Source organism: Ambystoma mexicanum, chromosome 2q (assembly GCF_040938575.1).
Source record: "Ambystoma mexicanum isolate Mex_15411 chromosome 2q, UKY_AmexF1_1, whole genome shotgun sequence".
In the NCBI taxonomy this organism is placed as follows: Eukaryota; Metazoa; Chordata; class Amphibia; order Caudata; family Ambystomatidae; genus Ambystoma; species Ambystoma mexicanum.
In genome coordinates, this window is record NC_090924.1 from 868908224 (window position 1) to 868921314 (window position 13091).

The following is a 13091-nucleotide window of genomic DNA, read 5'->3' on the forward strand; positions in this document are numbered from 1 at the left end:
CCCTGTGATGTCGGATGCTATGCTCCACATCATGCATTCCGAATACGCATGCGTGTGACATCATGCATTTGGGTATGACGCTGCACGTATTGTTTACCATATTTAACACGTTCCAATATGGTGCGGCATCACACCGACAGCCACGAACAAGGGATTTATCCCTTTTCTAATCAGGTACAGGTAAGAATAATTGAAGCTCGCGAATTACAAACTTTCCTTCACTCATTCCTTTAATTTTCCCATGTGACACAATTATCTTCTTGTGTCACATTGCTTTACCTCCAAAGCAATGTGGACTGTGCATAATATGTTGAACCTTATACCTTGCTCTACCAGGATTCTTTGTACACTTTGAAAGTGATATAATGTTATCTCATTTCACAGTCTGACCACTTCGTTCTTGATCCTCTGGAGTTTCTGGTTCTCTTTCTTTGGGACCCATGGGTAGGTTGTGTTGCTGTAGGTTAATGGGGACAGTACGAATACCGTACCTGTCCCAATCTCATATATTTTATCTCAAACATTGGGAAGGCCATTTCTAGTATAATTAGCTGGAAGTTGGGGTTCTTGGTTATGACGTCAAGAAAAGACAGGTCTTGGACTTATCTGATCCTAAGATGTTTGGGTTTGAGAGATGACATTTGCTGTGATCGAGGGAAAAGAAAGGTGTTCTTAGTTTGAAAAAGACTGACAATTATGGTCTTAGTTTTTGTCCTTCTCAAATAGAAATGATGCTCCTTCATCCATGAGTGTACATGTCATTAACAGTTTTTTAGGTTGCTTAGCTTTTTTGGATTGCTCCACAGTCAAATATTTATATACTTACCATAATCTTGCAATTTAAATGTAGCTGATGCTGCAGGATAACCTCTGCCAAGTGGTGCATGTATATGTTGAACAGTAAAGATAAGGAGGACTCTTGGAGCTTGCCTCAGTTGATTGCTGATCACTGAGGTGGAAGGGATGATTCCCATTTGGTGGTTTTGAGCAGATACAATAAATTAAATTCACTGGAGTGCTGGACTGAATATGTTAGCCCATTTCTTTTCAGTCACCCTGTAGAATTGTATGATCCCCAGTTTTGAATGCTGCTGACAGTTCAGGAAATGTCATGTATTGAGCTTCACTGATTATTGAGGAGAATAGTACTTCCTGTATGACATTCTTCATGAAATTAACTTCGGAAATGCCTTCTTTAGGGCTGTAAGTGCCATGTTCAAAAATGTTTACACACGGAAACTCACCAATGGTTGTCTCCAAGACCAATTTTGCTCACACCACGCATACGGTAAGGATGCCCACACCCACCCTTGTTGTTTGGTCTGGCTCTAGAGCCTCTGGTAATTGCAATCTGCCCAGACATTTGGGGCATCAAAATAGACTGTTAAGTGATGCTTTATGGATACCATATAGTCCTAACACTGTCACACCCTAATCACTCCAATTCCACAGTCCTCAAACTGATTAAAAACCTCTCTCTTGTTTCTCAGGATGTTACAAAATCAGTACTGCTACCTATTTCCCATGAAACTGTTAGTGAAGATCTGACCAGATGGAACATCCAAACGGAAAAGCATCCGTTCAAATACCTTGGCATCATTGTCTGTTAACTTGGTAGGCCATACCTTCTCCCGCCTTCTCAGAGATCTACTAGGGGACATTGACAGATGATCTAAACTGTACCTGTCCCTGTGGGACAAGATCAGCACTATAAAATGGCCATACTACCTAGTTTAGTTTAGTTTCTTTATTTGTAACGCGCACTGAACCCTGAGGTAACTGGGCGTTAGAGCTTAGACAATTGTTCCAGACAAATGACGGAATTTACAACAAACAGTAAGTGCAGGTCGACCAGTGCTTACAGGCTATTCAAAAGATTGATACAATGCAGGAAGGAATACAAGTATGACAAATGATGAATCGCCAGGGGTTACGGTAGAGGCGATAGTACCAGGCTGACAGTTATACAAATAGACATACAGAAGGATTAAGCAGGCACATAGGTTTTGAAGAGCAAGTCAGCCGGCGATTAGTGTTTCCATATTGTCTGAACAACCTGCCGATTCAGTGCATGGGGAAGGAACTGTCAAAAATGTTTTGATCTGGACAGGAAGCTCCTGTGTGGTGTACATGGAAGACACAGATTCCCTTCGACAGGCAGAAGACGTATATTAGGATTCAGATATGCAGATCTTGTATGCTACCAAGCAGCTTTCATCCTTCATCAATGCTCCTATTGGTGTATGAAGGTACTGCACTGTGCCATTGAGGTTCAAAATGAGGCCTCCACAGAGGCCCTCTATCCGAAACAGCCAGGAAAGCAAGAACTTCCTTTGGTGAAGTGGTGAGAAAAAGCAAAGAGAAGACTGGATTTGCAGATAACGGCGGCATCTGACTGAACAAGAAATTGAAGGTTGACGGTGAGCCCTTTTTATGGAAGATCTGGATTGGAAGAGCCAACCTCACTTCGACCAACTTGAAGAAAATCGCAATGTTAAGATCTTTGGTGACCTGTGCTCAAACTAAGCCCTAGCAGAAGAGGATCAAAGGAAATATGACCGTTTATGTGTGGACGTGGCAACTTACATGGTGGCTTGGACAGACCCTCACTGGCTCATTTATCGGAGAATATATCATCAGTAGGGCTAGATGTATTCTACAGGTGTTCCCCACTTATCAGATTCTGAAGGAAGAAAAAGTCAGGCAGAAAACAAAACAAATGCTGGACTGAGAAAGAGATCTAGAATTTCATCAATCCCTGAAGGGTTCGGATAAATTAACCTCAAGTCATACAATGAATTAGTCCAGAATGTATTGCAACCCGCCTAAAACAGGCAAACTCGGCCGGAAGCCTGACATATGCACATGCTCATGAAGTGCTCAGTTTTTGGTGAGCTATGAAAAGAAGTGTTGTCTGGAGTGATTACTCTTACTTTTTCCACTTGAGTTGCATTTGGCTTCTGTAAAGTGAATACAATGTTAATGAAACAAAAGAAATGGAAGTGAAACTTGTAGGCTTTACCGTGTCGTCTGACAGCACTGGGTGTATTACAGTGGCCTGGCTCTGCATGAGCTCTCAAAGGTGTAGTAGTCTGCTAAAGAAGGCCCTGTGGATACAAAAAAACTAATAATGAAAAATGTTTTCCCAGATTGGCAGTTGGGCACCAAAACCGGGATCTACACTAGCAGGTAATTAACTAATTCATACCACCATTGCGGGTGCATTGCAGAGTAGGTGGTGGTCCTCGACCCCCAAGGTTACCCCACTCCCATCCCGTAACCTCTCACATGTGACACTGTTACACTTATCTGTGCTCCTGACACTAATGTCTGATTGTTTCAATCAATGTTTGATGGCTGGAAATGCAATTGTGACAGCCGTGGTTTAAACCGCGGCTGTCACTTAAAGGAAAAATCATGACCGTAAATTTGGGATGTGGTTTTAAATAAATGCACAAAAACACTCCCTGGCACGCTAATGCGCAAAGGGGCAAAAAGGGCATCAGAATGAATGCATCCAAGATGCGCTCATTCAGATGCCCTTTAAGAATGGCACCGCTCCTTTATGGAGAGCATATGCTCCTAACACTGTCAGACCCTAATCTCTCCAATTCCACCGTCCTGAAACTGATTAAAACGTCTCGTTTCTCGGTTACAAAGTCAGTACTGCTACCTATTTCTCATTTATTTATTTTTATTTTATTGTTCACTTATAACGCGCTTAATACCAGCGAGTGGTTTCTAAGCACGCGATCGGGATTCGAACTTGTGTTGTACCGCGTTGCCTTGCTTCCAAGACAAACGCATTGCCCCTGAGCGTTGCTCCTGCATTTACCTTCCTTCCTCGCCAGTGGAACTGTTACTGAAGATCTGACCAGATGGAACTTCCAAATGGAAATACATCCATTCAGATACCTTGGCATTATCGTTTGTCACCTTGGTAGGCCATACCTTCTCCCGCCTTGTCCCAGATCTACTAGGAGACATTGACAGATCGTCTAAACTGCACCTGTCCCTGTGGGACAAGATCGGCACTCCAAAATTTGCATACTGCCTACATTTCCATATTGCCTGAACAACCTGCCAGTTCAATGCATGGGGAAGGAACTTTCCAAAATGTCATCACCTGGACAGGAATCTCATGTGGGGTGGACATGCAAGCCACAGATTTCCTTCAGAAGACGTCTAAGAAAAAAGGAGTATTCGGGTATGAAGCTCTTATATGGTACCAAGCAGATTTCATCCTTCATCAGTGCTCCTATTGGTGGTGTATGAAGGCAGTCCACTGTGCCATTGAGGTTCAAAATGATGCCTTCACAGAGGACCTCTATCCGAAACAGCCAAGAAGGCACGAACTTCCTTTGGCAAACTGGCCAGAAAAAGCAGAGGACAGGGACGTCATTTAGGGTTCACCAGGGGTCGCACCTGCGACTCAAGAGGTCTCCCTTGCTACACCTGTGGTCTCCCTTGCTATCCCTAAACATTTATTTTTTTACATTATTTTATAACTTTTTTTTTTTTTTTAAGTGGAAGCTCCTGGGCTGTGGCCAGTGCCATGTGGCTCTTTGTTTCTGGACTGGCTGGATTACTTGTTCAGGTCTCTTTAAAAAAAAAAAAAACAAACAGGGGGTTCCACAAGTGTACCACTTTGAGCCGTGACCCTAAATAAGAAAAAAATAGGAATAACAAATAATTTGTCTTTCTGGAATTCTATACAATAATTGCTAGACTCATGAAAGGTTTATTTCAGGCACACTTCAGGGGATGAGTCACTGATTTAGTCTGTTCTTAAACACCTCATATTCACAATGCAGACACACATTTCCAAAAAAACATTTATAGTAGAATAAGCATCCATTTTGCTTTTCACAAATTTCAGTTATAGCATGTTTTTTTTTCTGCCGTTGTCTCTGTTACGATCATCACAAGACATTCCATCTCGGTGTCCTCGGTCACTTGACACAATCCTTGTGCCTAAAAGCTTATGTACAGTGTAGAAATGTTTGACCACAGCACATAAAGTGGCCCTTGATTTCATTGTGACACAATGAATACCTTGTAATAATGTGTTTATCTTTCCTATCTACATGGCATGCTGTTCAGGGTGTTTGTTTGTATGTATGAGGTAACGAGTGCCCAGAGTACGGGATGCCATGTGAGGCCAACCTCTGAAGCCTAAAAAGTAGATCCAAGCAGGCTTGACATGTGGCCAAATTTGTACCAGACCTACATATGAGCTGGCCTGCTGTTAAATCTCAGTTACCAGTTTAATGGTATCCACTACAGAGTGTAATTTGCTTTCTGACTTTGAGATCATTCAGTCATGTAATTGCAAATTTTACTATAGTCAGTAAGATAACTCAGTGGGATGAGCGCTCGCTGTAGCAATTGTGTGATCTGCAGGTTGCAGGTTCGAATTCCGGCAAGGCCAACTCGCCTTTCGTTTTTCTAAGGTTGATAAATGAGTACCAACACAGGTTGGGCAGTATTGTATGTATATTTGTTCTATATAAAGTCCATATTAGTGTAAGCTAACTTGGGATTTCAGCTTGGTTCCCCCTAAATCAGTGGAGTTATTCAAGATGCGGATACACATTTACAACACAAGCTTTTTTGGAGTTTGAGTCAAATGGAAGTCATTTATCTGTTTCTACTTGTGTCTCTATAAGAACGTTTATTAGCCTTGCGTTTCGAACTGAGAAATATGACAGAATTAAAAATCATGTTTGTTTCAGATTGGAAGTGTTTTTATGGCAACTATGCAAATTGCTCCATGTGTAGAGACAAACAAGAGTTTAGAATGCTGGAAACGTTCCAGTAAGGTCAAGTGTTATTTTCCACCAAATTGTTCAACTGTGTAAATGTTTATGTGAACTTCATCTCTACTTATCAATTAAAGTGAAGATGTAATGTAAACATTCCTTCTAATTTTGATTCATATAATGTTTTGAAAAAAATCAGTTTTGTACTTCTTTTAATCATTACAACAAATGCATTTTGTATGTTACACCATTAGCTGCACTTTGCATGATGATAGCTCACATTGAAAGTGTATTCTTCACATTTTACATTCTTAGTGCAATGTTTTTATGTTTTTGGTCGACTTTCCTTTCATCTGCTTTAAGTTTAGTCTGACTTTCTACACGAAGCCATGTTTGTAAAGGAAATTAACTTTTGTTTAGACGTTCTCTTAATTTAAGAATTCGGTGGGCACTGATGCACAGGCATGACCCCCCTAGACTGATTCATGTGTAAACATAAGACAGATGGTGCAGAGATGACTGACAATGCATTTTGCTGCTGGTCACGAAGATACTTTGAATGCAGCGTGTTCTAGTAATCATTGTTACTGTTGTTGGTAGACTCATCATGGCAACATCTTACACTTCATTTTTGACCAACATAAGATGAATAGCTCTTAAAGCATTTTAATTCCCAGGATAATATTAAACATTTGAGTTGGACCATGCTATACATCAGTGTAACGTATGCATTAATTAAGGATCAACCGTGATGCTGCCATACCCTGTTCCTTCCCCAAGCATCCTGCTTGGTCATATGCACTGTCCTTGCTCCCATAGTTATATCCCTCCCTCTGGTCATTCTGCTACTAACTGCATCTTCACCACTGCCTTTGAAAGGCTGTCTCATGAATTCATCACATTTCATATCAGCCTTCCATCTCTTCCTGATACAGTGTTGCTGCTATAATATGCTTGCCTCCTCCTACACTTTACTGGATGTATTCCCTTTTTGGAATCGCTTGGAAAATGAGGTAAACTTACTTTGGAATCTATGATCTGCTTGTATTGAAGAAACATGTGGATTATGGAACCGGATGTGAGTTTTGCCACCCGATTGCAGATAAATAAATGCGCATTGAAATCCCCAAACTCATCCACAAAGAATGTACAACTTTCCATGACATATGACGTAGCTTATTACGATACGACCACCATTTCAAATTCACAAATACTTGCACGTTTTAGGTTTAAAGTTTGTAATTCCATTCCTAAAATGTGTATGTTTAACTTTGTCAGGTTGATTGACCGGTTAGATGGAGTGCGATTGTTATGGTCCTTGTTGAAAAATCCCAACCCAGAGGTTCAGGCAAGTGCAGCCTGGGCTATCTGCCCTTGCATCGAAAATACTAAGGTAAGAATCAAATTACAGACAAGACGTTTCAGCCCTTTTTAGTGGGCATTATAATTCGGTATCTATGAAATTGTGGAAGTCCTGCTTTCCCCTGGCATGTTTAACAATAATTGTTGTCCGCAATAGCCAGACAAACCGATAACATGCATAAATCACAAAATAGGTTTATCGCCACGTTTAATTTAGAAATTAAAGATGCAAGTGAGTTCCATTGTATTGAGTTCTGGTCACCAGTGCTTAATGTTTAGTGTTGTTTTTGTTAGTTTCCACAATGTATCTTCTCCCTTTCTAGTTTCTTGAGAATATCTCATACAGTCCAGCTTTCATGATGCCTCTTCCTTGAATGGCATGTTCAGATGACCCACACTGGTTCTTCAGCAGTGACTTTTAGTTCCAAGTTCCATGGGTTCCTTGTGGTATTGCACAGTTGAGACACATTTCTTGGCTTCTTATAACCTATCAAGGGAATTATGGTACTGCTTTTTCCTCAAATGCCTGCTCTTGGACAGAACTGTATTTCCATTTTCTAGTGCTTTTGGCAGCTCTCTTTTGCAAGTTTGTAATCTGCTCCACAGAGGCCTGACAACCTCTCGCTCTCGCTTGCTTTCTTCCAGAATTATTGGTTCCTCTTCCTTGCTGTGTGCTGGGATTTTTGTAAATTGCACTCCTCTTCCTTCCAGCAGCAGGTCAATCTTCTGTTCCTAGGGATTCAACTTTTTCTCTAAAGACTAGACCACTTTTAATGTCAATTTAGTCTCCCTGACTCTGGTTCTCAATCTTGAGTGCAATGTGTCCCTCTGTTGTTCAACATATCCAGGCCTGATCTTTTTTAAAATAGTTATATTTTTGCAATAGAACAAGTTCCCCCTTAGCTATGTGTAACATTATTTTCTTATTCAAGGTAGTAACAATTTTGTAACTCGATGATGAATTGTCCCTTACTGATCCTGGACGTCTTTGCAGGGTATCTGTCCTCTTATTTGCAGCTTCTCAGTACTGCTGACATTTTCAGTTTGTCTGCTCTTCCAGTTCTCTCTTTAATCGGCGGGTGCAGATACTTCAGTGAAACAAGAATTGATCCTTAGTCTGACAGTGATAGTTTCCTCTGACCATAAACTGATAATTTGTTAGCATTGTTATTTGGTAAGTCAGTTTCCTTTCTCAGTATTCTCCCTTGTCAATTATGTATTTGCAATTCAGCTCAGGGAATCTCAGCGGCTCTCACTTACTTGGGTCTTCTGCTCTTGCTTCTGTTTGGCTGTCATTCTTTCTCAAATATGGCATTTATTTCGTTGTGTACCCTGGGGATTCGATTTTCTGAACCACAGTGTGACTGCCTCCTGCTTTAGTGTTAACTGTACAAATAGCTTCACTCGAGTGATGTATTGCCAGACAGTCTTTTGCTGTGCCCCATTGGACAGCAGTCACTGTGACGCAAGCTGAGATTACTCCAAACTCTCTTTAAACACTAATGCTGGTAAGACTGACTGTCCCTTGGCTTTCAGCAGTGCTCTATTAGGTTTTGAGCCCCTGTTTCCGCTTGAAAACTTTGAAATGGACAATACAGAGACCCGGGCCCGCCCCCGTAGGATACCTCTGACCAAGCAGAAAACAAATCACATAATTCAGAAGCATTCCAACTCTCTTGCTTATTTAGCATTGGTCTATCATGCACAGATGACTCAGTCTTATCATGCATAGACCAACCCCAAAGCAAACTCTATAGCTGACAAGGTGTATTCATCTATGTGAAGTTTGATTTGAAAAACATTGAAATTTGCAATCTCGAAGTTCAGTTTTTGAGTTTGGGATGGATGGTGTAGCATGTTCTCTTCCATGGTACGTGTCTTATTTCGCTTCCTGACTGTTCATGCTACTGTGTTTTGTTTTCTCTGTCAGTTCTTTTTGCACTCCTCCCTGGATTCAAATGCAGTTGGAAAGAGACAGTGCAGTGTGGCATATTCCTACTGAATCATTTCAATCAAAGGAAAAGACAGAAAATAATGTGTGCTGTTTTTTATTTTATTTTACGTTTCTTGATTTGTATACAATACTAGTTGTTGAGGTGCAAGACCAGTGTTTATTGCTTGTGGGTGTGACCATTATTTCTCACCCCTATAGTTAAAACATTCAACTGGCACACAGAGGGATTTTGGAAATGTTTAACACAAGTTCCATGATATCCCCTCAGAAGAGTGGACCATGCATAATCTTAGAGGTCTGATAGCACAGCGAGTAGAGCGCTCGCTCTGACATCTGTGCAGAGCCTGCGGGGGGGGGGGGGCAGGGTCAAACTCAGCCTTTCATCCTTTCTAGGTCGATAAATGAGCACCACACACCGTGGGTAATAATAAGCAGCGCTCAGATACCTGAGGGGTTGTAGCGCTATATAAATGTTAAATTATTATTATTAGCTTATTTCCTTATTTAGTGTCGGCCATTTGCATTTAAAATGTTAATTGCACAGAGTGGACCAAATGCATTTGCACATAAGTGCAAAAGGAACTTTATGTGCAATTTTCAACTTTTCCACTACATTGTTAGTATAGATGAAATTGCCTTTACTCTTCACTTTTGCAATGCATTGGTGGAATAATGCAAATGCCTACCACAGTTGACAAATGCAGGAGGCATTTATAATGGATTCCGACTGAATAGTCCTGTTACCAGGTGGTATTTTCTGGCAGTTTCGATGGCATTGCTGCCAGCATACAAAATCTCTACTGGCGGTAAGGCAGCTGCATTTGCCTTGTGGAGTGGGAAATGGGTGCAGACATTGTATGTCCGGCCGACCCCCAACACTGCCTGAAAAATGCTGGAACAAAAGGTGGATCAGTAAAAGTGGCAGCACACACTTTTTCATTGACTTTTCTGACCTGCCTGACAAATAAAATTATCTCCTCTGCCTTTTGCGCTCAGAACTAATGGGGTACACAAATTGGAAGGCATTGCTTTCGAAAATATCTGTAGCTTCTCCACATGACCACATTCTCTGTTTGATTAAACTAGCCCTATGGTAATTTGACTCAAAGGTCAAAGTTAGGAACGATGTGCTGCTTTCCATCCACAGACATCTATGTAGCCCCCCGCCCCAACATTTTGCTGCTTTGTTGAACCTATCCTGAACTTTGCAGGCATGTAAAACCTTTTTACTTCACCTGCCTTGCCAAGCTCATCTGTTTTTGGGGCACTAATCAGTGCCTACATCTGTCGGTGCAGTAAGACTATGGGCCTCATTACGAGTCAGCCGGTCCGGAAAGAACAGTTCTTTCACGACCAGCTGATTAAGAGTCCTGCAGGCGGGAGGTGTCACTCCCGCCAGGTCTGACCTGGCAGGTTTAACATAACCCTCCTGCAGGCGGACATTGAAACTCCGGCACCATTACAGCATGGTGCTGGTGTTTCTACTTCCCCATTCCCATCATGGGAATGGGGATTAACAGAATTCCGCCTCCGGAATTACCGGGTCACTGGGGTTGTAATGCCCCGGTGATCCCAGCAATCACGGAGGCGGAATGGTAATACGAGTCTGGCGGTAACCTGATGGAATTTCCAGCACAGTTACCGCCGGACTCGTAATGAGGCCCTATGTCCTCTATTGTGAAATTCCTTGTTTGTTTTACACTGCACACATCACCTTCCAGTGAGGTGCTGTATGAGTACTTTGTGCCCCTATAACTTTGTAGTTACTAACTTTGTGGTTATGTGCATGATGTGCACTATTGTATTTTACCGCTTAATGCCTTTTAGAGTACCATATGCTCTAAAATCGCTGTGCCGTGGAATTTTCACCTGTCTTTGGGCCATCTTGTAATTTGGGCTACTACCTGCCCTCTAAGGGCTGAATTTGTCAAGTGTGGTAAGCCCTGTCCCAGGCAAAGCTTCAGCATTCCTGGACATAGCTGCGGTATGTGTGTGTGGCCAGATGTGGGAGCTGGCACTGTCTGTTCCCAGACCACATCCTGGCCGAAGTTCTGGGCAGATGTGATGGCCAGAGGCTGCCAAACCAGCCTCTGCCAGTTTGAATGGTAGAGATCCTTACGATTGGTGGCCTGGTGGGTGTTTCCAGCTTGAATCCTTGCTGAAAGGAACATTTTTTCAGCCATTCATCAGATTGTTGTTGGAGCCAAGACTCTTATAAGAGGAGCATGTCTCTGAAAACCCAGATCTCCTCATTGCAGCCATCCAGCACAGTCTTCTTCCACCGTCCCAGCAAAGCCTTGCTTATCTCAAGAAGGCCTTCAGCAAATACTTCATCCCCTGGACCTGTGGAAACAACCAGTCTCAACACCTGCTTGTGGATCCTGCCCTTTGAAGCCTTTGGAGGTGTGTGGGAACCATCCTGTGGGCTGACCAGCTTCCTTATGGGCTATCTTGCTGCATTGGTTGCCAGCCCAAGTTCAGACTTGAGACTGCGCAGATCTTTGACTTGTGAAACAAAAGGTCTCCCCCTGTAGTTGCAGCTCTCCAGCACGAAGAAGGGAATTGCATGACCAACAACTTAGTTTCCACCATGAGGGTGTATTTCCCCCATTTGTTTGTATTTGCCATCGCTGAACTCCACCTACATTATTCCCTGGGTTCCTCTGAGGTTATTGACAATGTATTGATGCTTTGTTCATTATATCAGGGTTGTCCAGTTGTCCAGTGCCAGGAACAGTCTTGTCGGCGTATGGAACTACCTAGTAGCCAGACTCAAATTCTGATGCTGAAAGTAACTTTGCACCAGTAACACCCCCTAGAATCCCTCCAATGGAATCAAGACATGAGATAAAGGCGCCCAGTGATTAAAGGAACCACAGAAGAGGTACCCGACTGAGCCAGAGTACGGGGGTGAGTAAACATACCTTTTTCTACCCACCCCCTCATCTTTATAGGGTTTAATGGGTGTAAAGTCATTGCGCTACCTTTCCTTTCCCTTTCCTGCTCGTGATCAGTGGTTTTCTGGTGAAGGATCCTCCCCTGGTCTTCCCATAAGGTGGTTGGAGGGTCCCCCAATAACTTTACTGCTATAGTTCTTCAACTTTCAAACACTTAGAAACTGTCTGTTGGCTTTGTCAACACTTGTTCAGACTACTTTAAAAACTCCTAGCCTCCTGCAAAGAACGTTATTGGGATTTATGACTCTAAGGTCGCTAGGCCACCTCTCTTTCAGTAAGGGAAGGACTTTTAAAGCATAAAAACAACATTTCTTCCTCGCATATTACTTCTCTAATTTGGTTATTACTTACCTAATACTGATTGAACTATTAAAAAGTCAAGTGCAGATGCTCTGTAACCAGAGCACCCCAAAGGTGAATGTATATGTAATACTAGTTTATTGTTGGTCGAATACTTACCTGTGGATTTTATTTACTAAGGGTTGTACAAAGCCTAAATAAATAATTGTATTTGTATACATTCTGCCTAACTTGTAGTAGTAAGACAGCTCAATGTGTGCTTAACAGAACCCTTCACCACTCATACTCTCTAAGTCTCTGCCTTACTGCTCAGTCATACTATCTTGATAACGTTTTGCTAGACATTAATGTCTTTCCCTGTTCACCAGAATAGGGTGGCCACCTCAGAATCTGTCAACATGGCTGTTTGAGGGTCTAGGAGTAAGAGCCGTGGTGGCATGTTGATTACAAAGATTTTTACTGACAACCAAAATGGGGGCTTGAGGGAAATCCCAACTAGTCCTACTGCTAAGAGGGGTTTCCCTTCCTCGACAAAACTGGCTAATGATACAGTCTGTTTCAGAATGTCAAAAGTAAAGTTTGCCGTCCTGTGTCCAAACCCCAATCCATCCCTCACATGTTAAACTCAATATAATGTGCTAGGGGAAATGTTCCTTGACAGCCGACCTGCAGTCCAACCTTGTAGCTCCAAACAAAGTTCCAAAAAACCGGTAGAAAGCAAACAAAAGTTCCAGAAGACATAAAGGGGTTATCTCC

At 42.2% G+C, this 13091-nt stretch overlaps 1 protein-coding gene across 1 annotated transcript in view; it reads left to right on the forward strand.

Annotated features, from left to right (window-relative positions):
- Nucleotides 1–13091, forward strand: part of ODAD2 (outer dynein arm docking complex subunit 2) — a 1183909-nt gene that overhangs the window by 995267 nt on the left and 175551 nt on the right. The window contains exon 17 of the mRNA XM_069648108.1: nucleotides 7041–7155. Within this exon, the coding sequence (XP_069504209.1) occupies nucleotides 7041–7155 (115 nt within the window). The remainder of the gene's footprint in view (nucleotides 1–7040; nucleotides 7156–13091) is intronic.